Consider the following 25,834-nt stretch of genomic DNA (forward strand, 5'->3'; position numbering starts at 1 on the left):
TACCGACGATACTCGGTACCGATGGGCGATGATACCTGTGATCGATGGTGCCCATGATACCTGATGCCGATGGTGATACCTGGTGCCGACGGTGCCCATGCACCGAAGACACTCGGCACCGATGGTACCCATGGTACCGATGATACCCGGTGCCGACGGAATCCATGGTACCGATGGTACCGGTACCGACGGGACCCATGGCACCGACCATGGTACCAATGTTCCCGGTACCGATACTCCTCGGTACCGACGCACCGGTGACATTCGGCACCGACGGCACCCATGGTACCGATGATACTCGGTACCGACGGCACCCATGGTACCGATGATACTCGGTACCGACGGTACCCATGACACCCGGTACCGATGATACTCGGCACCGACGGTACCCATGACACCCGGTACCGATGATACTCGGTACCGACGGTACCCATGACACCCGGTACCGATGATACTCGGTACCGACGGTACCCATGACACCCGGTACTGATGATACTCGGTACCGACGGTACCGATGATACCCGGTACCGATGCGGTGTATCGACGTCCAATGCCAGGATACCTCCATAATAGAGGGAGCAACGCTCTCGGCACCGACTGATGTCTGAAGCCCGAATACCTCCATAACAGAGGGAGCAAAGCTCTGGGCACCGATGGTACCGACACCCGCTGATGCGCCCGAATGACCTGCCAAGCAGGAGGCGCCGAGGCAGGTGGAGACCTACTCGATGCATAACTATACCCAGCGTGCATCGGTCTCTGTCGGACTCCAGAAACTCCTTTGGGCATCCCTGACAAGTAGCATAAGTCTCGTCTTTGAGACACTACTTGCGCTTCACAGGGAGATGATCCGGTCCTTTGGGCATCCCTGGCAGAGTAGAATACGTCTCGGTACTTTGAGACACTACTTGCGCTTCACAGGGAGATGATCCGGCCCAAGACACTTCCGCCGATGCGTCCGAATGACCTGCAGAGCAGGAGACGCCGAGACGGGTGGAGACTCACTTCAAAGGTTACACCACTGATATTGTGTCACCAGGCTGCCCATTCAGTGGCTGACCAGGGATGCACCTGCTTAGGTTCCTGGTTTTTCCTGTGACATACACCTTCACCACTTGTGAGGCTTAAGGACAGTAGTGTGCTGAAGCAGGCTCTCACAGCTCTCGAGAGCAATTTGTTTAAGTTTTAATAAATGGATCAAAAAATGTGGGCTTGTTTTATTTGCTGGCTAGAGAGAGCCCACAGATAACTATATACCAGCACTTTCAAGAAAAAAGAAAAAGAGAAGCTTATATGCTTCGTTGAGGCACAGCCCCTTGTGACTCTGGCAATTACTTAAATTTTTTCTTGCCTCAGGTACAAAAAATACCTGTATATATAAGCCACAATGAGCCTGCCATAAAAAGTACAAATGAAAAAATAAAAAAGAGATTTACTCCGAAGACCTGAAGAAAACACGAAGCCCTAACGAACTCCGTGTCTCCTCAGACGCGGAAAAAGAAAAACTGAGGGGCGTGTCCGCTCGGCGAGCGGGAACAGGTGTGCGCACATGCGCAGTACGATCGCTCGCGCGACAGAACGCCGTAAAGAGATTTTGAGATTTTGCTTTAAAATCCTCCGGGGCCGACGTGGCGTCACCCACTTGTGAGAATATCAGCCTGCTTGTCTTTGGAGAACTCCAGTTTACTACTTGCGTTCTAAACTGGCTAGAACCAGTTTAAAACCCACATTGCTGGCTCGTTAGGTTTAGTGCATCTGGCCCTCAGATCCTCTAGTTCTCAGGCCACTGTATTAACCATTAGGCTACTCCTCCACTCTACTGCACTCTGAATAAAAGCACTATATGAATCACACAGTGCTCTGGACAATCTGTAGTCATTTTATAGGTTGGTATTACAGTGTTTTGGTTGGCCAAAGCTTCCTTCAGCTTTTGCTTTGTGTTTATTAACCAGATGCTCCCAACTGAGTGTTACGACTCTGCCCTGGTATCATGCTCTCATTCATCTCGCCCCCTGGTGGTCAGACCTGGTGATCGCAATGGACTGTCTGTTGATGGTTTTCCTGGTTCCAGAAGTCATGCCGGTCCGGTCCGGATTTTCTAGCCTGCCAGTTGGTCTCGAGACCTTTTGGAACTCAGCTGTTTCCGTACCTGGTGAACTCCCTGGCTGTTGGCCTTTATTAACCACCTGGAAGTGTTTCTAGTTTGCCTTGCAACAGAGGTCCTCAGAGGTGTGTCTTCTGCGGTTGTTTGTTGCTGTGCTTTCCCTGCTACTTTCAGTCTCTGCCTTTGAACTTTTGCCTGGACCTGGACTTTGACTTTGTGTGCCGCCTGCCTTTGAACCTTTGCCTGGATCTGGACTTTGACTTTGTTTGCCGCTTGCCTTTGAACCTTTGCCTGGACCTGGACTTTGCTTGCCGCCTGCCTTTGAACCTTTGCCTGGACTTTGTTTGCCGCCTGCCTTGGAACCCGTGCCTGGACTTTGTTTGCCTGGCCCCGGTTCTGCTGGGTTCGTGGACTGTCTTCCTGCTCCCTGCTGTGGCTTCTGTTCCGGTGGGTGTTCCTCCTGCCGCCCTCAGCAGTAGCCCAAGGGCTCACTATCCAGTGTTTCGTGTGAAGCGTGACAGATTGCACGGCCATGAGCTCAGAAGAATCACCCGCCGGTGCGATAGCACACCTTTATAAGCTCTATAGCGAAGTGAATGCACAGGTACAGTTGTTAAGCCAATATGTGCACCTTAACCCCCCAGGACCTAGGACATCTTCGGGGGTGGCTCCTCCAGATTCAGACCCAGGACCGGCAGCAGCTCTGGTAAGGCCAGGTATCCGTCTGAAGTCACCCCCAAGCTATGATGGGAATCCTAAAGACTGTAGGGGTTTTCTCAATCAGTGTGCTATAATTTTTGAGCTTCAAGCTCGGGACTTTCCTACTGAAAGAACTCAGATAGCCTACATTATGTCGCTATTGTCTGGACCGGCTCTGGCCTGGGCATCCCCTTTGTGGGAGAAGAATGATCCAGTGACCCATGACCTCCACAATTTCCTGGATCAATTTAGATGAGTGAGGAGCCCGGGAAAGTTACCTCCGCAACGTCAGCACTTTTGAGATTAAAGCAGGGAACGCGGACTTTGGGAGACTATTAAGCTCATTTTCAAAGCACTTAGCCTCCCAAAGTTCCATAGAAACCTATGGAACTTAGCCTCCCAAAGTGCTTTGAAAATATGCCTTTATGCCATTCAGTTCCGCACCCTGGCTTCTGAGTTAACTTGGAATAACGAGAGCCTGGTCGCGACCTTTTGGGAGGGTTTGGCGCCCCAAATTAAGGATGAGCTAGCTGGACGTGATTTTTCTACTGGATTGGATGACCTGATTAGACTCTGCACTACAATTGATATTCGGTTCCAGGAGCGTAACCGAGAACGGCGCTCCACAGAAAGGGTGGGAACCAAAACACCTAGTCTTCAGGCTGTGCCCCTGGTGTCTAAAAGCCAGGAGGCTTCTCCACTACCACCTGCGGAACCCATGCAATTAGGACACACTTCCCTCACCATGCAGGAGAAACAGAGACGTCGGAGTCTCAACCTTTGTCTGTATTGTGGTGATCCTGGACATTATGCGGCCAGGTGCCCTCTTAAACCGGCACCCCTGGATCAGGGTTTGACAGCTGGCACTATAGTAAGCCTATCTCATGGCATTCTACGTACTCAATTCTTGGTGCCAGCTATGCTCGATCTGGGTCACAAGAGGGAACCGACTGAAGTTTTCCTGGACTCCGGGGCTGGTGGAAACTTTATAGCCGAGGCTCTGGTTCATCAACTGAACATTCCTACACAGGAACTACCTAAGACCATGCCGCTTTTTTCAGTTTATGGACGCATTCAAGGTTATGTAAACACCCAGACGGGTCCGGTGAGCTTATGTATTGGGGATCACAGAGAAGACATTTCCTTTTACGTCCTCCAGTCAGCCGTGCAACCCATTGTATTGGGTCTACCGTGGTTACAGAGCCACAATCTGATCCTAGACTGGGAGAAGGGTGAAATCTTGGACTGGGGTGAGTCCTGCAGGAAGGATTGCCTCGTGTCGGATCATGGTGAGGTGGACAGCGAATGGCAAGACCAAGAATCAGATGCCTGGACTGATATTAGTGACTCACAGTCCCAGAACTAGGATGTTGCTGGAATGGGTCTGCACTGTGTCTGCATGGCGCCTCCGATCAGCCAGTTCCAAGCTGGGGTCGGCAAGGCGTCCAAACCCCAGAGTTTCGCCATCAGGAGCGCTAAGAAGACCCCTCGGGGCGGGTTATCCTATACCTCTCCTCGAGGTCAGGATTCAGGTCTTAAGGCTCAGGACCGCTATGATGTTCGGAAGTCTCAGGGCTCACAGAAGAGTCCCCAGTGAATCATGGCGGGTAGCCCAGCTCAGTGTACAAGCTCCAGTCTGATCTACAATCGACCGTCTCACGACCCATGCCTAGTTCAGGGATTATGGATCACTCGCTCAAACTCAACAACAGATTCCATCAGAGATATCCATGGAGACCTAGATCACCCGAGAGGTCCGGGGGGGGGGGGGGGGGGGGGGGGCCTTGAGAGGGAGGTACTGTTATGACTCTGCCCCGGTATCATGCTCTCATCCATCTCGCCCCCTGGTGGTCAAACCTGGTGGTTGCAATGGACTGTCTGTTGATGGTTTTCCCGGTTCCAGAAGTCATGCCGGTCCGGTCCGGATTTTCTAGCCTGCCAGTTGGTCTCGAGACTTTTTGGAACTCAGCTGTTTCCGTACCTTGTGAACTCCCTGGCTGTTGGCCTTTATTAACCACCTGGAAGTGTTTCTAGTTTGCCTTGCAACAGAGGTCCTCAGAAGTGTGTCTTCTGCCGTTGTTTGTTGCTGTGCTTTCCCTGCTACTTTCAGTCTCTGCCTTTGAACTTTTGCCTGGACCTTGACTTTGTGTGCCGCCTGCCTTTGAACCTTTGCCTGGATCTGGACTTTGACTTTGTTTGCTGCCTGCCTTTGAACTTTTGCCTGGACCTTGACTTTGTGTGCCGCCTGCCTTTGAACCTTTGCCTGGATCTTGCTTGCCGCCTGCCTTGGAACCCGTGCCTGGAGCTGGACCTTGACTTTGTTTGCCGCCTGCCTTGGAATCCGTGCCTGGAGCTGGATCTTGACTTTGTTTGCCTGGTTCTGCTGGGTTCGTGGACTGTCTTCCGGCTCCCTGCTGTGGCTTCTGTTCCGGTGGGTGTTCCTCCTGCCGCTGCTGCCCTCAGCAGTAGCCCAAGGGCTCACTACCCAGTGTTTCGTATGAAGCGTGACACTGAGGGAGATTTTGCTTTTAACAGTAAGAGGCTGACCCGATGGCTCTGCAGCACTATCATGCAAAGGGACCGGAGTAATTTCTAGGTTGTCTTTAGCTTTTCTTCTTTCCCCAAGGTCAAACAGAGCTGGGGACAGAGTGAAGATAACATTCACAGCTGCTGGAACAGAAAGTTGTTCTGCTCAGTGTGCAGTGCCAACACTTATGACTGCAGAGTTCCAGAAAGTCTGTTGCATGGCCATTGGCAGAAGGCTGCTGCTGTAATGACTGGGACTAAAGCTGAAAGGAGATACCTAACAAGAGGAACAATTCCCCTGGAAATTGTGAATAAAAGTTCATGACATCAGATTCCAGCCCTGGTTCTAAGCTGGAGGCCCAAAAGAAGCAGGATAAAGCTGCTACATTAAAAAGACAGACTCACCAATGTGATACTGTAATGGCCCAAGAAATGTAATTTGATATAAGCTGACATTGTGCTTTGCACATTAGATTTCTAGGATGACAGACACATTCCATTGCCTTCCTTTCTACATCTCACCACATGCAGGAAAGCAAAAACGTTCCATAGAAATTTAAATAATTTTTTTTTAGACTAGATTATAAAGCAGATCTGTAATGTAACAAGTCAGCAGGCATGGGAAGAAAAATCGTTCCTGTTATAAATGGTTTCAATCTGCATTGGTCAGGGTAGCCATAACCCTAAGCTCTTCCACTGTAAGACATTACATTCTATCTTTTTTTTTTTTTTGTTACATTTGTACCCCGCGCTTTCCCACTCATGGCAGGCTCAATGCGGTAGGCAATGGAGGGTGAAGTGACTTGCCCAGAGTCACAAGGAGCTGCCTGTGCCGGGAATCGAACTCAGTTCCTCAGTTCCCCAGGACCAAAGTCCACCACCCTAACCACTAGGCCACTCCTCCACTCCTGGTTTGCTTCATGCTTACCTGAGTAGGATCTACCTCTCCTTGGATGATATTAAGAATAGCAATGTAACAGTGATTGGTTTGTCGGTCCCTGCCAGTAGAAACCATTACATTCTTGGGTTGCAACAATCTTCTCATTACATCCAGTACAGTGGTTTTGCGCACACTTGCAACCTACGCAGGAAATAGTAATGAAAGATACCCTAAAATTCAGGAAGCAGCAAAATAGGCCAACTTCACGTAAAACAAAACACAATGTTTATAGAAGTAGAAAATAAAGGTCAAGCAAGATCTAAGGGATACAACTTTATTGCACTAATTTAATATTGCTGCTTCTAGCTTTTCAGAATGACCAATAATTCTTGAAAATTAGATCAAATGTGTTAACTTAGTCCAATAAAAATTAGACCACCCTATCTCTTGCTTGGTAATCCTTATTTCTTCTTAAAAGAGGCAAACCAACACTGCAATCACAATACCAATTATTAAACCAAACATCATGCCATTCTTAGTTACAAACCAGATTTACTAATAAGACTGTGTGAACTGGACAAGAATGGTGTAAATTTATGAATATATTTGGGGATTTTGTAAAACAGTTCTTCAGGAGGCAGCAGAAGTGTCAAAATTGCTAAATCTGCAAATCTTCGAAATCCCCCATAACTAATCGTGTAACCTTGAGCAGATCTTCAACAAACCAGGGCTTTTGCCTACAATTTTAGGGAAAGAGGGGACATTTCCAATTCAAAAGGAAGGTGACAGAGAGCAATGATAATGCTTCTGGGAAAGAATACAGTTCCTGGTGTGTAAATGTTTCGCTTATACTAGCTTTGTAACCACTTAATTTTCTTTGGACAGCAGGCAAAATAAAAGTTCCTGTTTGGCATGAATAACTAGTTTCTCTTTTTGGCGTACCTTCTCCATTGTTCATAAATTTACATTTTACAAAGCAGTATTAACCAAAAGAATAACTGCAGAAATCCACACACTTCACAGTCTCCCTTTAAGGGCTAGCTGCCATTTTGTGGCAAAAATCAGTTAATTCAAAGGCTCAAAGAAGCTATACAGAAATTTAAAGCAAACTATGCAAGGAAAGGCAGTTCTGTAAAAGTCAAGCAACAAAGAGGAAGAAAGAAAAGCAGAAAACCACCCTCGTCTGTCATCTAAGGCACATGGACCATGATAAACTGATTAGTACTCCTAGATACCTGGTGGCAAAATTAAAGGCAATACTGGTCACTGGCAGGCCGAAGATCAATTTCAGCACGCTGTTCCGAACGGTGCTGTAAAATTAGCATTGGAACAGTGTGGGGAAATAATAGCATACAAATTTATGCAAGCTATTAGAGTTGATCATTGGGGTACTTCTGCAGGAGGATTGTGCCTTCCCACAGAAGTTGTTTGACAGGTGCAAGCAGTCAAACAAAAAAAAAAGCTTGGACCTGTCAAACATAGCTCAACAAAAAGGCATAGAGGTCAGGTGGTCCACTGCCCCCCTACCCCTATACCTGGAAGCAAAAGGAGGGAATAGCACTCAATCTTCCTGCGAGTGCTGCCTCAAAATGGCGACGCCCTACCGATGCATCCTGGGATGCACTGGGCAGGGCTTCACTACCATATAAGGGAGTTTTTCTCCCTTACATGGTAGTGAAGCCCTGCCCACTGCATCCCAAGATGCACCGGGCAGGGCGCCACCATTTGAGGAGGCACTCGCAGGAGGGAGTACTACTCTTTCCTCCTGCTTCCAGGTATGGGGGTGGGGGGACGGGAGGGGGGCACTAGGCCAGCTAGTAGGATCTTACTGGACCACCAGGTATTTTCTTTATTGCTGTGTGTGTAGGGGGTGGGGGGCTTTTGTATGGAGGTAGGAGGTCTGATGTCCACTGGATCTCCGGGCCCTTGTGTCTGGGGGGGGGGGGGGGGGGGGGGGGGGGGGCGCTGAGAGCATGCAAATGCATGCTGGACAGGGTCTCCCCACTCTTCCCCAACGCCCTGGCAAACCCTAAAGCCTGCTTCGAGCTGGGGTAGGGGTTACCGAGGGAGAAAAGCCCTTGTTTGGTGCACTGCCCACTGAGCATTGGGGAGGAACAGGCAATGACCAGTTTAGTATGCATTTGCATGCTCATTGTATTCAGAGCCAGTGAGCTCGTTGCTACATGCGCTTGCCGGCTCTGATCTATGGGCAGCAGCAAACGAGAGCACTAATATGTCGCTAATGGCCTCTAGCGCTTGCATTTGTTTTTCATCATCGGCCTGTGGGTTTCTAATTCACCAGAAATTAAGCAAATATTAAAGAATAGAACTAGCACGCCTGGGGCATTCAAGGCAAATCATTTAGGGGCCCATTTATGAAGCTACATTAGGTGTTTAACATGGATTTCATTTACAAGGATTTATAAACCATCTACACATTGCAATGCAGAGTCTTAGGTGGTGTACCATATGCATTTAAAAACAGCTAAGCTAAATTCGACACTAAACACCTAACGCAAAGTTTTATAATGCAGGGAACGTGATGTGAAAGAAGGAGTGTTCACTGCAAAACTGGCAGCACACAACAATTAACTGCACTGTGAAAAGGTGTAGTTAACGTTCTGACAGATAATGCTAATGCAGTTAACGTCTCAGATGAGTATGCCCAAATGCCAACTACTCTCCTAAATGTTACCGGAGAGACTTTCAGTTAATATATGTTCAAAGTTGATGTTATGCACATTAAGAGTAATTCCATAACAGTGTGCCTACCTTTAGGTGCAAAGAATGCATATAAATGCTAATGTTCTGCTATGAGGATTCTATAACCTGGTGCCCAAATGTGATGGCATGTAGTTTGAAGGTGGACATACACATGTGGGGTGCAGAGTTAAAGGCATAAAGTTACTCACCTGTAGCAGGTGTTCTCCAAGGACAGCAGGACACATTACCACATCATCTCACAGAGACTGGCATGGACACTACCCAGTATTCTATTTCTAGAAAAGTTTGGCAGCACCAACCATGCATTTGTGCATACCTTCCCACCTGCCTCACTTGCACAGGGCCAGGCAATAGAATACAAAAGCTTAGGGAATACAACTACTAGGGGGAGGTGGTAACCTGAGTCCTGCTGTCCTCAGAAAATACCTGCTACAGTTGAGTAACTTCAGTTTTTCTGTGGCCAAGTAGAACATCACTTACCACATATGGGAATCCCTAGCTACCAGACTCATTAAAAACAAAGAACAGGAACTTGCAACAGACAGCACCATCCAGACACCAATTAACTCTAAGGTACAGTTCTGATGTGTAGGTTTAGCTTGGAACAGAGCAAAATGATCTTAGGAGGGTGGCGTTGGATTCTGGACCTTGAACAAATTCTGCAGAACTGTCTGGCTGAACCAGCTGTCACATCAGGATCCTGCTCTAGATAGTCATGAGATGTGAATGTGAGAACTGAAGACCACAATGCCACTTTGCAAATCTCCTCAATTGAGATTTGCAAAGTGGCATTGTGGTCTTCAGTTCTCACATTCGAATCTCCTCAATGGACGCTGACCTCAAGTAAGCCACTGACCATTATGAGCCATGAAATGGCCCTCCAGAGTCAGCCCAGCCTGGGCATGTGTAGAAGATGGAATCTGCTAGCTAACTGGACAAAGTGTGTTTACCAATGGCAGTCCCTATCCTGCTCAGGTCAAAAGAAACAAAAACGCTGGGTGGGCTATGGGCTTTAATCCACTCCAGATAGAAAACAAGGTTTGCTTGCAGTCCAAGGTGTGCAGTGCACTTTTGACAGGATGGGCATGAGGTTTTTGGAAGAATATTAGCAGAACAAGGAAAAATGTATGTTTTACCTGATAATTTTCTTTCCTTTAATCTCAGTAGATGAATCCAGAAACTATTGGGTTGTGTCCATCTACCAGTAGGTGGCGATAGACATCACTGACTTGATACAGTATTACAGGGACAGGTAAGCTCCCCAGAAAGTCAGTATGGCATCTATTATTATTATTATTATTAGCATTTGTATAGCGCTACCAGACGCACGCAGCGCTGAACACCTGATACAAAGAGACAGTCCCTGCTCAAAAGAGCTTACAATCTAAATAATACAGACAAGACAGTTACGGGTGAGGGAAGTAAAGGGTGAGAAGGGAGGAAGGGACAAGGGGAGGGCAATTGTGGCTAGGAGCTAAAATGAGCAGTGAAAATGTGGGGTTTCAGCATAGATTTGAAAACAGGTAGAGATGGAGCTAGACGTATAGGTCCAGGAAGTCTATTCCAGGCATAAGGTGCCGCGAGAGAAAAGGAGTGAAGCCTGGAGTTAGCAGTGGAGGAGAAGGAGTACGACAAGAGAGACTTGTCCAGTGAGCGGAGTTCACGGGGAGGAATGTAGGGAGAGATGAGAGTGGAGAGGTAATGGGGGGCTGCAGAGTGGATGCATTTAAAGGTCAGTACGAGAAGTTTAAACTGAATGCGGAAGCGGACAGGGAGCCAGTGAAGTGACTTGAGGAGCGGGCTAGTGTGGGTATAACGATTCTGGCAGAAAACAAGTCGTGCCGCAGAATTTTGGACAGATTGGAGAGGAGAGAGATGGCTGAGTGGAAGACCAGTGAGAAGTAAATTGCAATAGTCCAAGTGAGAGGTGACAAGGGTGTGGATAAGGGTTCTGGCAGCGTATTCAGAAAGGAAGCGGCGAATTTTGCTAATATTGTAGATAAAGAAGCGACAGGTTTTGGCAATCTGTTGAATATGGGCAGAGAAGGAGAGAGAGGAATCAAAGATGACTCCAAGGTTACGAGCCGAGGAGACAGGGACGATGTGAGAGCCATTAACAGAGATAGAGAAAGGGGGAAGAGGGTTTAGGGGGGAAAAATGAGAAGTTCTGTTTTGGTCATGTTGAGCTTTAGATGGCGTTGAGACATCCAAGCAGCAATGTCAGACAAGCAGGCTGAGATTTTGTCCTGGATCGAGGTTAAGATTTCAGGGGTGGAGATGTAGATCTGAGAGTCGTCAGCGTAAAGATGGTACTGGAAGCCATGGGATGAAATCAAGGTACCAAGGGAAGAGGTATAGATGGAGAAGAGGAGGAGTCCAAGGACAGAACCCTGAGGCACACCAACAGAAAGCGGGATGGAAGTTGAAGAGGATCCACCAGAGTAAACACTGAAAGAACAGTGCCCTGGAATCTAAGCGAGGACAGCGTATCCAGAAGTATAGTGTAGTCAACAGTGTCGAAAGCAGCAGTTAGTTCAAGAAGGATAAGGATAGAATAGAGACCTCTGGATTTAGCCAGTAGTAGGTCATTAGAGACTTTGGTAAGTGCAGTTTCAGTAGAGTGAAGAGGACGAAAACCAGATTGGAGTGGGTCAAGAATAGGATGTGAAGAAAGAAAGTCAAGACAACGGCGGTGAACGACACGTTCCAGTAATTTGGAGAGGAAAGGGAGAAGGGAGATGGGGCGATAGTTGGAGGGACAGTAGGGTCAAGTGAGGGTTTTTTAAGGAGTGGAGTGACCATAGCATGTTTGAAGGCCATAGGAACAGTTGCAGTGGAGAGTGAAAGATTAAGGATGTGACAGATGACTGGGATGATAGTAGGAGAGATAGTGTTAAGTAGATAAGTAGATAAGTGGGGATGGGATCAGAGGAACAGGTAGCACATTTAGAGGAGGAAAGAAGAAGAGTAGTTTCCTCAATAGACACTTCAGAGGAGGAGGAAAAAGAAGGAGAGGAAGGAGAGTAGTGGGTGAGGACTAAGGGAGAGAGAGGTGGGGAGGGTTTGGATGAAAATTCAAGGTTAATCTTACGGATTTTATCGTGGAAGTACTCAGCTAGGGTCTGAGGAGAAAGAGATGGGGAATTGGGGGCGGAGGTACCTTGAGAAGAGAGTTCAGTGTGGCAAAGAGGAGTCGAGGGTTGGAGCCAAGGGAATTTGTCAATTGGGTGAAGTAATCCTGTTTGGTAAGTGAAAGGGAAGACTGGAAGGAGTTAAGCATGAATTTAAAATGAATGAAGTCGGCAAGGGTGCGGGATTTAAGCCAAGAGCGTTCAGCAGAGCGGGCAAAGGAATGAAAGTAGCGGATTTTAGAGGTCAGCCAAGGCTTGGGTTTGGCACACCTAGTAGGACGGGGCATGGGAGGGGCAAGAGTGTCCAGTGCAGAGGAGAGAATAGTATCATAGGAGGAAACAGCTTCATTGACAGACTTAGATAGAGTGGTGGTAGAGAAAAGGTTAGAGACATAAGAGGATAGAGTAAGGGGGCCAATAGCCTGAAGATTTCTAGATGTGGGGATTGAGATTGGGTGTGATTGGAGAGGAGGGTGCTTAAGTGTGAAGGTTAATAGGTGATGGTCAGAAAGGGGGAGATCTGAGGAACAGAAGCTGGAGGGAACGCAGTTAGATGAGAGGATAAGGTCGATACAGTGACCATTTTGGTGAGTGGGTGCAGAGGAACACAACTTAAGATTGAATGAGGACACTAAGGAAAGGAATTGGGAAGCAGAAGAATCAGAGGAATTATCAACGTGGATGTTGAAGTCACCAAGAATGAGGGACGAAGAGAGGAAGTGACGTGACTGCAGGCTATGGCTGCTTAGTTTGAGCTCTCCTCCCCACGACTCCTGGAAAGTGGCGATATTTTTTGTTGCTGTTGGTGAACGGGGCTGAAACCCTAGCGAAAACGTGTGGGAGCCGCCCAACTTTGTTGCTTCCAAATTCAGAGCGAAACCGAGATGGCAGGGCGGAAGGAAGCAACGCGAAGCTCCGGGAGATCGGCAGGCAAGGCCGCCACGCGCCATGAGGCTGCTGCTCCTGCTTCGATGTCGGAGTCAGACTCTGCGCTCTCCATGGACGAGGCGTGACGCTCTCCTGCGAAAAAAGGAATCTCTACTGAAATGCGCAAGATGTTGAATGGCATTCAAGCAGCGATACAGACCTCAAAAGATGAGATCTTAGAGACCATTGCGACGCTGAGTTTGGACCTCCGCGAGTTAGGCGGGAGAGTTGAGGACATTGAACTTAAAATGGATGAGCACTCTGAAATGTTGGAGGTACAGGGGAAAAATGTGTGGACCTTGGATTCAAAATGCACTGAACTGCAATTTAAAATCGACGATTTGGAGAAGAGAGGAAGAAGAAATAACTTGCGTTTTCGAGGAGTGCCTGAGGGGGGGGCAAGCGAGGATGTGAAGTGATCGTTGGTACCCTTTGTGCCTCCCTGTTAGATCTGGCACCTGGTGATATGCCATTGGAACTGGTAAGGGTGCATCGTGCGCTGGCTCAGCGGAAGGATGGCAAGCCACGAGATATAATTGCTTGTTTTCAAAGATTTGCGGATAAAGAATTAGTCCTTAACAAAGCAAGACAATCTAAGGACCTGGATTACAATGGCTCTCGAGTTACCATCTATCAGGATATATCACAATTTACTTTGCAACAACGTCGGCTAATGAAACCAGTGCTTGAGGTCCTGTCAAAGGAGAAGATTCAATATCGCTGGGGATTTCTCTTTTCTTTGATTTTTGCGCTTCAAGGGAAAAGACATCAAGTCCAATCGGTAGCAGATGCATGGAAGCCTTTGCAAGCGGCGGGACTGGTGCACGGGGCAAGTCCGCGTGCTGAGTTGGCCCCAGTGACAAAGGCGAGACTCCAGAAATGGCAGCGCACTACAAAGTCATCCAAGGCACAACAGTCGCTAGACTCGGAAAGTGGAGTTTGAACTGGACTCTTAAGTGGGTTTATTCTGGTAATTGATCTGTGCTTTGAGAAAATATGAAGAAGGCAGGTTGAGTGTTATGGTATAATATGGGTAAAAGGGGTTCGGGTTGGCAGGGATTCGTCGTGGGCTCTATAGCCTTATGTAGAGTTCTTTGTTTTTTTTTTGGTTTTGTTTTTCTTTCTTTTAGCATTGGGTGTAAATTGGATATGAGCCTAAGGATTATGGTAGATTAGTACAAAGTTGGGGACTGTTAAATTTTCCTTAAGGGGTTGATTAAGGATGTATTGTTTACTAGTTATAAGGGGCAAGGGGTCTTGGGGGGGAGGGAGAGTTGAGTCAGTCATGGGTGTGGGGACTAACTTCCTGGATTCTCACTCAGGGGGCATTGCTCTTCTGTTTGGAGGTGTGTTTAGGGGGAGGGAGAGGGGGGGGTTTGTTATGGGAGGGGGGGGGGTAGGGGAAGGGTCCGCCTTTCATCATTGCAATGTGTGTGTACAATATTATAATTATGGGTGACTGTAAGTTCCTAACATACAATATTAAAGGTTTAAATTCTCCATACAAGAGACATCCCCTACTCAAGAATTGAATATGGTGGGCCCACAGGTTGTTTTCTTGCAGGAAACACATTTTGTGAGAAAAAATGAGGGTTTACTATCTTCCACTCAATACCCGATTGTGTACTTTGCCTCTGATGCGCGGGGTGCAAAAAAACGGGGAGTAGCTATTATGTTTCACAGGGACCTTCAGGTGCAGCTCTTGCATGTTAAGAGAGACCCTGAGGGTCGGTTTCTCTTTTTACATGTATTGTTGGAACAGGAGGAGTACACTTTGGTGTGCATTTATGCGCCAAACGAGCATCAAGAAGTTTTTTTTGATCGTATTCAGCGAGCTCTGCAATCCTTTGCGCAGGGTAAGCTAATAGTTGCTGGGGACTTCAATGCTACTATGCAACCTAAACTTGATCGCTCTGCTACTCCTGTCCCGGCAGACCACAGACTATCTCGGGCTTTGGGAGGCTTTGTGGACTCTCTGGGGCTTTGTGATGTGTGGAGACTTGGGCACCCAAAAGAGAGGGACTATACTTTCTATTCCCCGGCTCATCTGACCCATTCACGGTTGGATTATATTTTTCTTGATAAAGCGCTATCAGGGGGTGGAGGGGATTCATTCATAGGGCATATCACAATCTCGGACCACGCTCCAGTCTGGACTACTCTTCCGGATTTAAGGGAGGAGACTCGAGATCGGAGATGGACGTTTAATAATTGCCTGCTGCAGGAACCAGAGATTGTTCGGGACTTTGTCCCCATCTTGAGAGAGTATTTTGATATTAATGTGGACTCGGGCCCGCCTTTGGCTGTAGTATGGGATGCATTTAAGGCAGTCTCCAGAGGATATTTTATGAAATGTGCGAGTCATCGAGCACGGGTTCAGAGGGCACGTATGGCTAACTGTACAGAGCGATTGGGAGAATTGGAGGGTAAATATAAGGCATTTGGCTTGGTGTCTGATTATCAGAAGCTACAGGCGGTTCGTCTAGAGATAGCAGCGCTCCATGAAGAGAGTTTGAAATTTGTTCACGATCGTTTACGTCAAGTACATTATGAAAGTACCAATAAGCCTGGGCGTTTGCTGGCTTTTAAGCTCCGAAAGGTTAGAGTGAATAGGCAAATATTGCGGATTCGAGATGAAGGGGGAGACCAATTACGGAAATCCACGAGTATCCGAGATAGGTTTGCTCAGTTTTACGAGAAGTTATACAAGCGAGATACTAATGTACAGGTCGCAAATATAGATAGCTATTTGAAAGCCCGTGATCTGGCGGCCCTGTCAGAGCAACAGAGGAGGGAGTTAGATGACGAAGTCACAGTAGATGAGGTATTGGGGGTCATTAAAGAGCTACCGAACAACAAGGCCCCGGGATTAGACGGATTCACCTCCGAATTTTTTAAGGCATTTGCGGGAGAGCTGGCATCATACTTGGTGCAGCTTATTAACTCGGTGAGAGAAGGAGCACCTTTGCCCCAGTCCATGATGGAGGCCTGGTTGGCATTTATCCCGAAGCCTGATAAAGATGTCACTGAATGTGCGTCGTATCGCCCGATCTCCATTTTAAACACTGACGTAAAAATTTTGGCGAAAGTGATGGCTAATCGACTAGCTAAATTGCTCCCTAGCCTGATTCATCCGGATCAGGTGGGGTTTGTGGCGGGAAGACAGGCTATGGATAATATAAGACGAACTCTGGACTTACTGTACGTTTCGCAAAAGAGAGGGCTCCCCATGGTCCTGTTGGGGCTAGACGCTGAAAAAGGCATTTGACAGGGTCCATTGGGGGTTTCTCGATAAGGTTTTGGAGAGATTTGGAATGGGACCGGTATTTCGACTGTGGATTAAAGCATTCTATACTTCTCCTAAAGCTTGCGTTAAAATAAATGGGGGCTACTCGAGGAGTTTCTCTTTGGAAAGGGGCACTAGACAGGGGTGTCCGTTATCGCCCCTTCTCTTTGCTCTGGCTATGGAACCCTTGGCATCGGCAATTAGAGAGAACGTGGATATCTCTGGAGTGAGTGTTGGGAATGAGGAGTTTAAAATTGCGCTCTTCACCGACGATGTTCTCCTTTCATTGACGCGTCCGCTGGTGTCTCTTCCTAACTTAATGAAGGAAATTGATGTATACTCGGGGGTGTCGGGGTATAAGCTCAATGCCAGCAAATCTATAGGAATGGCAGTGCGTGTGCCTTCAGGATTATTGGAAACGCTGCGGTCATCCTTCGTATTTAAATGGGCGTTAAGGGATCTTAGATATTTGGGGGTTCAGATTCCCTGGAATTTGTCTGAGCTATTTGATCTTAATTACCCTGCTATTCAGAAGGCGATTCAGAGTGATTTGGATCGTTGGAACTCTATTGGCCTATCTTGGTTTTGGAGGATAGCAGTCATAAAAATGAATGTTCTCCCTAGGTTAATGTACTTGTTCCAAGTACTTCCTTTGCGTCTTTCCAGATCTTTTCTATCTAATCTACAAGCCAAACTAGTCAGCTTTATATGGCACCAGAAGCGTCCGCGTCTGCCAAGAAACTTCTTGTACAAAATTCGGCGAGATGGTGGGTTGGGGGTCCCTAATCTATATTGGTATCACTGTGCTGCCCAGGCCCGCTCGGCCATAGAATGGTTTCGAAGGGAGAGTCACAAGATGTGGGTTCATATTGAGCAATCTCTGGTGGGTTCACGTAGGTTGGGACAGCTAATGTGGCTTCCTAGTAAGCACAGGGGACGGGTGGAGTGTTTTCCACCTGTCGTTCAGAACACCTTTTACTACTGGGATCTTTGTTTCCCGGCAAGTCAGCCCTATTTTTCACGACTTGCGCCAATCGCAGATAATCCACTGTTTGAGCCGGGGGTAGGAGTGACACCCTTTCAGAATTGGGCGGAGTTGGGATTGGAGATGTGGGGACAGTTGTATGAAAATAACGAGCTAGTTCCCTATGAGAAGCTTGTTGAAGATTTTCAGTTACGGGTAAAGGACAAGTATGCCTATTTGCAATTGCAACATTTTTTGCACACTCCGAAATATAAACAATGCCTGCTACGGGAGGTTGATCCTTTGGAGGAGATGTGTGTTAAATTGGAAGTACTAGGGGGATGATCACTTCTTTATATGGCTATGTGAGCCAAAGACACAAGCCTTACTTGTTGCATAGGCAGAATTGGGAGAAAGAACTAGAGTTTACCTTATCAGAGAATACATGGGTGAGGTTGGAGAAGGGGCTTATGAAGTCAGCGCTATCAGTAGCAGTGAAAGAGAATGCGATTAAAGAAAATGCACAAAGAGAATGCGATTAAAGTTTTTTATCGCTGGTATTTGACTCCAGTACGACTAAAGCATATGTTCCCCGAGGTCTCCGCTAACTGTTGGAGGGGTTGTGGTGACCTAGGTACTATGGGACATATTTGGTGGAAATGTTCTAAAGCGAAGGCATATTGGAGGGCTATACAATCAAGATTGCAGGTTTGGCTGGGAGTCCTGGTGCAGTGGCATCCAGCGGTCTTCCTCCTGGGATTGAAGCCGGGGGGGGGGGGGGGGGGGGGGTGTAATGAGATACAATTCCAATTGGTAAGGGCAGTCTTACAGGCGGCTCGCATACACATGGCGAGGTGCTGGAAGACGCCTGGAGTTCCATCGCTGAGTGGGTGGTTGGCTAAGGTGAGGTATTTGTGTGAGATGGAACGCTCGACAGCGGTGAAAAAGAAACAACTGCCCAGGTGGGAACAGATATGGGAACCATTTACTCACCATTATCCTGTGTGATTGGATGGGGTAATCAATGTACTTCATTATTATTTTTGCTTTTATTCATTATCTTACTTACTGTTGCCTAATGATGGATGAAGGGTAGGGGGGGGGGGTAGTTTGTGATTTAGGTAGATTTGATGTGGATAAGATAGTTTAATGGGAGGGGTGAATGTGTAAATGGAAAAATTAAGAATACGGAGTGGATCTTATAGCTGCATTGAAAAAGTAATTAGGCAGCTTATTGAGATGTGAACCATGATAATTGCGTGGAAGTACTTTTGCTTACTTGTTGCTGTCATACTTGCACTTTTGAACAGTTGTATTGTTATTCAATGCTTAATAAAGATTCTTATAAATTAAAAAAAAAAGAATGAGGGACGGAGATGAAGGTTCCAGAAAAGAACTAAAGAAGAACACGGAGCCAGGCCACAGTTTGCCCACCCCCCTACACACACATAGGACAGTGCCAGCTCAGTGTTTGTTGTCCACATGGTAGGCCTCTGTTACATCAACATACTACTACTAACTAGCATTTCTAAAGCGCTACTAGGGTTACGCAGCGCTGTACAATTTAGACATAGAAGGACGGTCCCTGCTCAAAGAGCTTACAATCTAAAAGACAAGAGAACAATCTAAAGACAAGTGAACAATCTAGAGGACGAGTGAACAGTTAATCTGATAGAGTGGATAGATAGGGGCATTCTGTCTATCTAGAGCGGTTAGGCGCCGAAGGCAGCATAGAAGAGGTGAGTTTTAAGCAGAGATTTGAAGATGGGTAGGGAGGGGGCATGGCGTATGGGTAAAGGAAGATTGTTCCAGGCATAGGGTGAAGCAAGGCAGAATGAGCGGAGCCTGGAGTTGGCAGTGGTGGAGAAGGGTACTGAGAGAAGGGCTTTGTCCTGTGAGCGGAGGTTACGGGCGGGAACATAGGGGGAGATGAGGGTGGAGAGGTAGTGAGGAGCCGCAGACTGAGTGCACTTGTAGGTAAGGAGGAGGAGCTTGAATTGTATGCGATATCTGATTGGCAGCCAATGAAGTGACTTGAGGAGAGGGGTGATATGAGTATATCGGTTTTGGCGGAATATAAGACGTGCAGCAGCGTACTGAACTGATTGAAGGGGGAATAGATGGCTGAGTGGGAGGCCGGTGAGGAGTAAGTTGCAGTAATCAAGGCGAGAGGTAATGAGAGCGTGGACGAGAGTTCTGGTGGTGTGCTCAGAGAGGAAAGGGCGAATTTTGCTGATGTTGAAGAGGAAGAAGTGACAGGTCTTGGCAGTCTGTTGGATATGCGCAGAGAAGGAGAGGGAGGAGTCAAAGATGACTCCGAGGTTGCGGGCAGATGGGACGGGGAGGATGAGGGTGTTATCAACAGAGATAGAGAGTGGAGGAAGAGGAGAAGTGGGTTTGGGAGGAAAGACGAGGAGCTCGGTCTTGGACATGTTTAGCTTCAGGTGGCGGTTGGACATCCATGCCGCGATGTCGGATAAACAGGCCGATACCTTGGCCTGGGTCACCGCGGTGATGTCAGGTGTGGAGAGGTATAGCTGAGTGTCATCGGCATAAAGATGATACTGGAAACCATGAGACGAGATCAGCGAGCCCAGGGAAGAGGTGTAGATTGAGAAGAGAAGGGGTCCAAGGACAGATCCCTGGGGAACTCCAACACATAATGGGATGGGAGTGGAGGAAGATCCATGGGAGTGTACCCTGAAGGTGCGGTGGGAGAGATAAGAGGAGAACCAGGAGAGGACAGGGCCTTGGAATCCAAAAGAGGATAACGTGGCAAGAAGTAAATCATGGTTGACAGTGTCAAACGCGGCGGAAAGATCGAGGAGGATGAGGATGGAGTAATGACCTCTGGATTTGGCCAGGAGCAGGTCATTGCAAACTTTAGAGAGTGCTGTTTCTGTCGAGTGCAGAGGGCGAAAACCGGATTGAAGTGGATCGAGGATGTCATGAGAGGAGAGAAAATCAAGGCAGCGGCTTGTGAACGGCTGCGCTCAAGTAATTTGGAAAGGAAGGGTAAAAGAGAGATGGGGCGGTAGTTAGAGGGGCAGGTAGGGTCAAGTGAAGGTTTTTTTAGGAGAGGTGTGACAACAGCGTGTTTGAAGGTGTCAGGGACAGTTGCCGTGGAGAGAGAGAGGTTGAGGATGCGACAGATGGCGGGGGTGACAGTATGGGAGATAGTGTTGAGTAGGTTGGTGGGGATGGGATCAGAGGAACAGGTGGTGCATTTCGAGGAGGAAAGAAGGCGGGAAGTTTCATCCTCGGTGATCTCAGGAAAGGAGGAGAAGGAGACCTGGGTAGGTTGGTGAGGAGAGGGTTAAAGGGTGAAGGGGAGGTGGAGGTTTGGTCGTGAACTCAAGGTGGATCTTTTGCACTTTGTCGCGGAAGTAGTCGGCCAGTGATTGAGGAGAGAGAGAAGGGGGAGTAGGAGCGGGGGGCACTTTTAGGAGGGAGTTAAGGGTGGTGAAGAGACGACGAGGGTTGGAGCTGAGAGAATTGGTCAATTGGGTGTAGTAGTCCTGTTTTGGCACGGAATAGGGAGGAGTGGAGGGAGGATAGCATGAATTTGTAGTGGAGGAAGTCTGAAAGGGTACGAGATTTCCTCCAGAGGCGCTCAGCGGATCGGTGTGCAGGAGCGAAGGTAACGGATGCAAGGAGTCAGCCAGGGCTGGGGATTGGTGCGCTTTGTGGGACGGGAGATGGATGGCGCGAGGGTGTCCAAAGCAGAGGAGAGAGCGTATTGTAAGCGGAGACCGTGTGTCGACAGTTACGAGGGACTTGATGGAGGGGAGGAGATTAGAGATAGTAGATGATAGGGTGGAGGGGGTCAATAGCCTGGAGGTTCCTGGAGGTGGTGGTTAAAGTTGGACGGGGTGGAGGGGGGGGGGAGTGAAGAAGTGTGAATGTGATCAGGTGATGGTCGGAGAGAGGAAGAGCTGAGACGTGGAAATTGGAGGGTGAGCCGGAGGAGGAGGAGGACGAGGTCAAGACAATGTCCGTCACGGTGAGTAGGGGTGGTGGAGCACAGCTGGAGGTTGAAGGAGGATGTTAGGGTGAGGAACTTAGAAGTATGGGGGTCGGATAGGTCATCAGCATGTACGTTAAAGTCTCCGAGAATGAGGGACGGAGATGAGGGGTCAAGAAAGACAGAGAGCCAAGCATCAAAGTCGGTAAGGAAGGAAGGGAAGGATTTATCCGGGGGGGCGGTAAATGACTGCCACTCTGAGTGGTAGCGGGTAAAATAGCCGGATGGAATGGACTTCGAAGGATGGGAAGCAGTGCGATTGCGGTAGGTGGAGGGGTTGGAAACTACAGGAGGGTGATAGTAGTAGCCCAACGCCTCCGCCGCGGCCGATTGGGCGGGGCGTGTGGGAGAAGAGATAGCCTCCATGGCAGAGGGCTGCAACTGAGGCAGAGTCTTCTGGGGAGATCCAGGTTTCGGTTAGGGCGAGCAATTGAAGGGAGCGAGAGATAAAGAGATCGTGGGTGAGAGGCAGTTTGTTGCAGACTGAGTGGGCATTCCACAAGGCGCATGAGAAGGGGAGGGAGGAGGGGGGAAGGAGGGGAATAGAGACGAGATTGGAAACATCCCGGGACCGTTCACAAGGATAGGATGGGGACAGGTGGGGGGGACCCGGATTAGGGTTAAGTGTCTCCTGCGGATAGCAGGAGGAGGAGCAAGAGAGTGCGGAGGAGGGTGGGGGAGTCGGGCGACGAAGGCGACGAAGACGGGGTGTACTTAGGAGGAAAAGGGGAATGGGTTAATGGCAGGAAGGAAGTGCCGAAGGTTGAGAGCCAGGAAGGAGGAGGGGGACAAGAGGGTATGGTGAGGTGAGGGATGGAGGTGACTAGGGTATTGTGTTGCGGGCAGGGTGGGAGGGCAGCGGGTAGTTCTAATGGTAGACAGTGGAGTGTGGGGGGGAAAGAAGATTAGGAAGGGACAGGGCAAGGAAGAGAACATGGACAGGGGCCATAGGTAGGACTGAGGTGTAGCAGGTGACTATATAGTGACTGAGGTGTTGAGCAGTTAACAAGTGTTAGTGGTGAGGTCTGTAATGACTGAAGTATTAGGCAGATAGATAGGGCTTGAAGCAAGGTTTTGGGTTGGCGATTAGGTAAGTCTATGGCTGAAAATCTTGGCAGGGCAGGTAGGTAAGTCAATGGCTGAGCAGGGCAGGTTGATTGGCTAGCAGGCAGGCGGGAACAGGTGATGGCTAGCAGACAGGTGATTGGCTAGGGGCTGGATCAGGCGAGTTGAAACATGGTGGAGCAGATGGACTGGAACAAGCAGGCTGGAGCATGTGGACTGGAACAGGCAGGCTGGAGCATATGGACTGGAGCTAGCAGGGGATTGCAGGGTCAGGCAGACTGGAACACGTTGGAGCAGCTGGACTGGAACATGCTAGAGGAGCTGGGACAGGCAGGCTGGAACACGCTGGAGCTGATGGACTGGACAAGCATGGCTGGAGCAGATGGATTGGAGGGAGCAGGGAGAAGCTGGGTCAGGGGACTGGACAAGTTGGAGCAGACGGACTGGATGTGCCTCCTGTAATTTGTTGTCCAATTCATCATCCTTTTCTGTCTTTTTCTTTTTTTTTTTTAACACATGAACTACAAGAAAAAGAAACATGGCAGCGCTAGCATCAATTCACTACAGCAAAGAAAGGAGAAACAACGAACAACACAGCAGAAGGGGTGGTATGCTGGATTCATCTGCTGTGTTTAACCCTTTAGTGTCCAATGTTCCCAATCAATCTGTTCCCATATGGCTTATTACGGGAACATTGGACACTTTAAAAGAAGAAAATTATCAGGTAAAGAAAATTTTCCTTTCTTATCAGCAGCAGATGAGGGAGGGAATCTGTCAACCTCGTGGAAAGAACTGCAGTGTCAAACTGCGAATCCCAAAGCGCCACAAATCCAATTGATAATGCTTATAAAAGTATAGAAATGCCCAAGTGGCACTCCGAAAGATATTCTCGACTCTGTCCAGGAAGTCGCTAATTGTGTGAGCAGAATTGCTCACAAAAGCACCACAGCCTTACAGCCCGCTAGGATATAGGCCAATATATATATAACCTCCTTAATTCATCACGCCACAGTTGCTTTGGAAGCCACGAGCCCCCTCCGGGCCCCAACATCAACAGATGGTCCAATTGGCAAAATACATTCTTCACCTGCAGATAATGAAGTAGTGCGTGGTGGATGTCCAGACACCGTACGTCCGAAAAATTCCACAGGTAGTGCAATGAAGGGAGAACAGTAGCTGATTCAGATGAAACACTGATACCACCTTAGGCAAGAAGGAAGGAACCATCAGGATCATAACTCTAGACTCTGAAAACTGGAGGAACGGATCTTGACAACATAAGGCCTGCAACTCCAACACCCGACGCGAAGAGGACATAGCCACTAGGAACATCGTCTTAAGTGTCAAATCGTTCAACAACTATTTCCTCAAGGGTTCAAAAGGAGCTTGTTGCACGGCCCAAATTAAGGTCCCAGTCCGGAGGTCGCAGAAGGTGTTTCAGCTAATTAACCCCCCCCCCCCCCCCCAAAAAAAAAAAATGCATGACATCTGGATAGGTGGTCAGGGAAGAGTTTGCTACTTGCCCCCTATAACAAGCAAGGGCTGCAACCTGGACCCAAAGCGAATTAAAAGCCGAGCCTTTCTGAAGGCCTTCTTGCAAAAATGCTAGGATGCGTAGAAAGGAGGTCGCCAGAGGAGATGACCCCTGTCAGGAACACCATTACTTGAAAGTACGTGACACCCACGCACAAGCTGTAGTAGTCGAGTGTTTGTGGGCCAGTAGCAAGGTGGCAATAACCCCCTCCGAATACCCCTTCCTTCTCGATTGCGCCCTTTCAAGAGCTAGGCCATATGACGAATGCATGAGAGCTCCTCAATGGGAACGGGACCCTGAGAGGAGATCCAGAACCAGGGGGAATGGATCATCCACAAGCAGGTGGACCAGATTCGCATACAAGCATTCCTACTTGAGCACACAATTCTGGAATGCGCTGCCGCGCAGCTTAAAAACGATCTATGAACTAATTAGCTTTTGCAAACTATTGAAGACCCATCTCTTCAACAAGGCATACCACAAAGATCAACAAATGTGAACTCCTACACAGAAATCCAGAACTGTCTTACAATATTTGCTTGTTACACTACTTTCATGTTTTTTTCATCATCATGTTACCCAAATTCTTTCTGTAATACTAAATGTCTATTTTCTTATGTATATCCACCATTCATGATGTATTGTAAGCCACATTGAGCCTGCAAAGAGGTGGGAAAATGTGGGATACAAATGCAATAAATAAATAAATAAATACCACAGTAGTCTGGGCCAATTTGGAACCACTAGAATCACCGGTCCTTGATGGAGCAGGTCCTAGGAGGGTGGCGTTGGATTCTGGAACTTGAACAGAATTCGGTGAAGTACCCTCCCTATCAGTGGCCGTGGCAGGAACATGTACAGAAGCTCTGCCACTGGCCAGGGCTTCCTGGTTCTCTCATTCCAATGCCGCCTTTATCAGCCAGTCTAAATTTGGTTGAACCTGAATCCTCTGCTTCCAGTGAAACACTGCCACTACCACCATGACCTTGAAAATGTCCTGGAAGCTGTACTCAGACTGAAGGGTAGGGCCTGGAATTGAAAGTGGGGCCCCTGTACCACAAAGCGAAAAAAAAAAAAATTGCTGATGCGGAGACCAAATGGGAATATGTAAATGCACCTCCTCGAGGTCTAGGGCTATTAAGAATTCCACCAGCTGCACCACAGCCAGGACAGAATGCAACATCTTCATGCAGAGATGATGCACCTTGAGAAACCAGTTCACGTTGTTTGAGGTCCACTACTGGCCAATAGGAACCTCCCTTCTATGGAACCACAAAGTAGACTAGCATCCCAGGCCCTGCTCTTGACTCAGCACCAGAGCAACTGCGCTAAGATCCTGTAAGGTGCACAAAGTGGAGAGAACTGTCAGGTGCTTGGGCACCGTCATGCACGGGGACTCCAAGAAAAAAAAAAATCTCCTATGGAAGAGGAGAACTAACTTGTAATCTTCTTTGATAATGTCGAGAACCCACTGGTCCAACCTGATCTTGGTTCACTCTTCATATAAGACAGTCAATCAACCCCCTATTTGCAGACTGAGCAGTGGACTGGTGCCCCATCATTGGTAAGCTCTTGCCAGGGGCCCCGTAGCCCACTTGTTGGTCTGAAAGGACAACCGCAGTACCAGGGTCTTTGAAAGGATGAAGAACGAACATGTCCCGGACGATATTTCCTGAATTCCTTAAACAAAGGACATGTCCAAGCCTGCTCTAAACACCTACTTCTGCCTGTCCTCAGGCAAGCGCTGTGTCTTGGAGTCCCCCAAATTCTTTACCTACTTTGAGTGTCACGTCTCTGGTCGTGACCACCCTCAGACTTACCTTACTTCTGGGGGTCAGCATCTATGCTGGCTTCTGTCTGTTTCTGTGTTAGTTTTGTCTCTGTCTCTGTGTGCTGATTACTTCATTAGACCTCACCTGTGTGGGCTATGCCTCTCTGGGAAGCCAGCATCTAAGATGGCTTCCGCCTGT

The 25,834-nt window shown here is 48.2% G+C and overlaps 1 protein-coding gene across 1 annotated transcript in view; it reads right to left on the minus strand.

Annotated features, from left to right (window-relative positions):
• The window catches only part of TUBG1 (tubulin gamma 1), a 363,160-nt gene that overhangs the window by 56,160 nt on the left and 281,166 nt on the right, over positions 1 to 25,834 (minus strand). Inside the window, exon 9 of the mRNA XM_030221259.1 lies at positions 6,258 to 6,410. Coding sequence (XP_030077119.1) covers positions 6,258 to 6,410 — 153 coding nt within the window. The remainder of the gene's footprint in view (positions 1 to 6,257; positions 6,411 to 25,834) is intronic.

Source organism: Microcaecilia unicolor, chromosome 12, assembly GCF_901765095.1.
Source record: "Microcaecilia unicolor chromosome 12, aMicUni1.1, whole genome shotgun sequence".
NCBI lineage: Eukaryota > Metazoa > Chordata > Amphibia > Gymnophiona > Siphonopidae > Microcaecilia > Microcaecilia unicolor.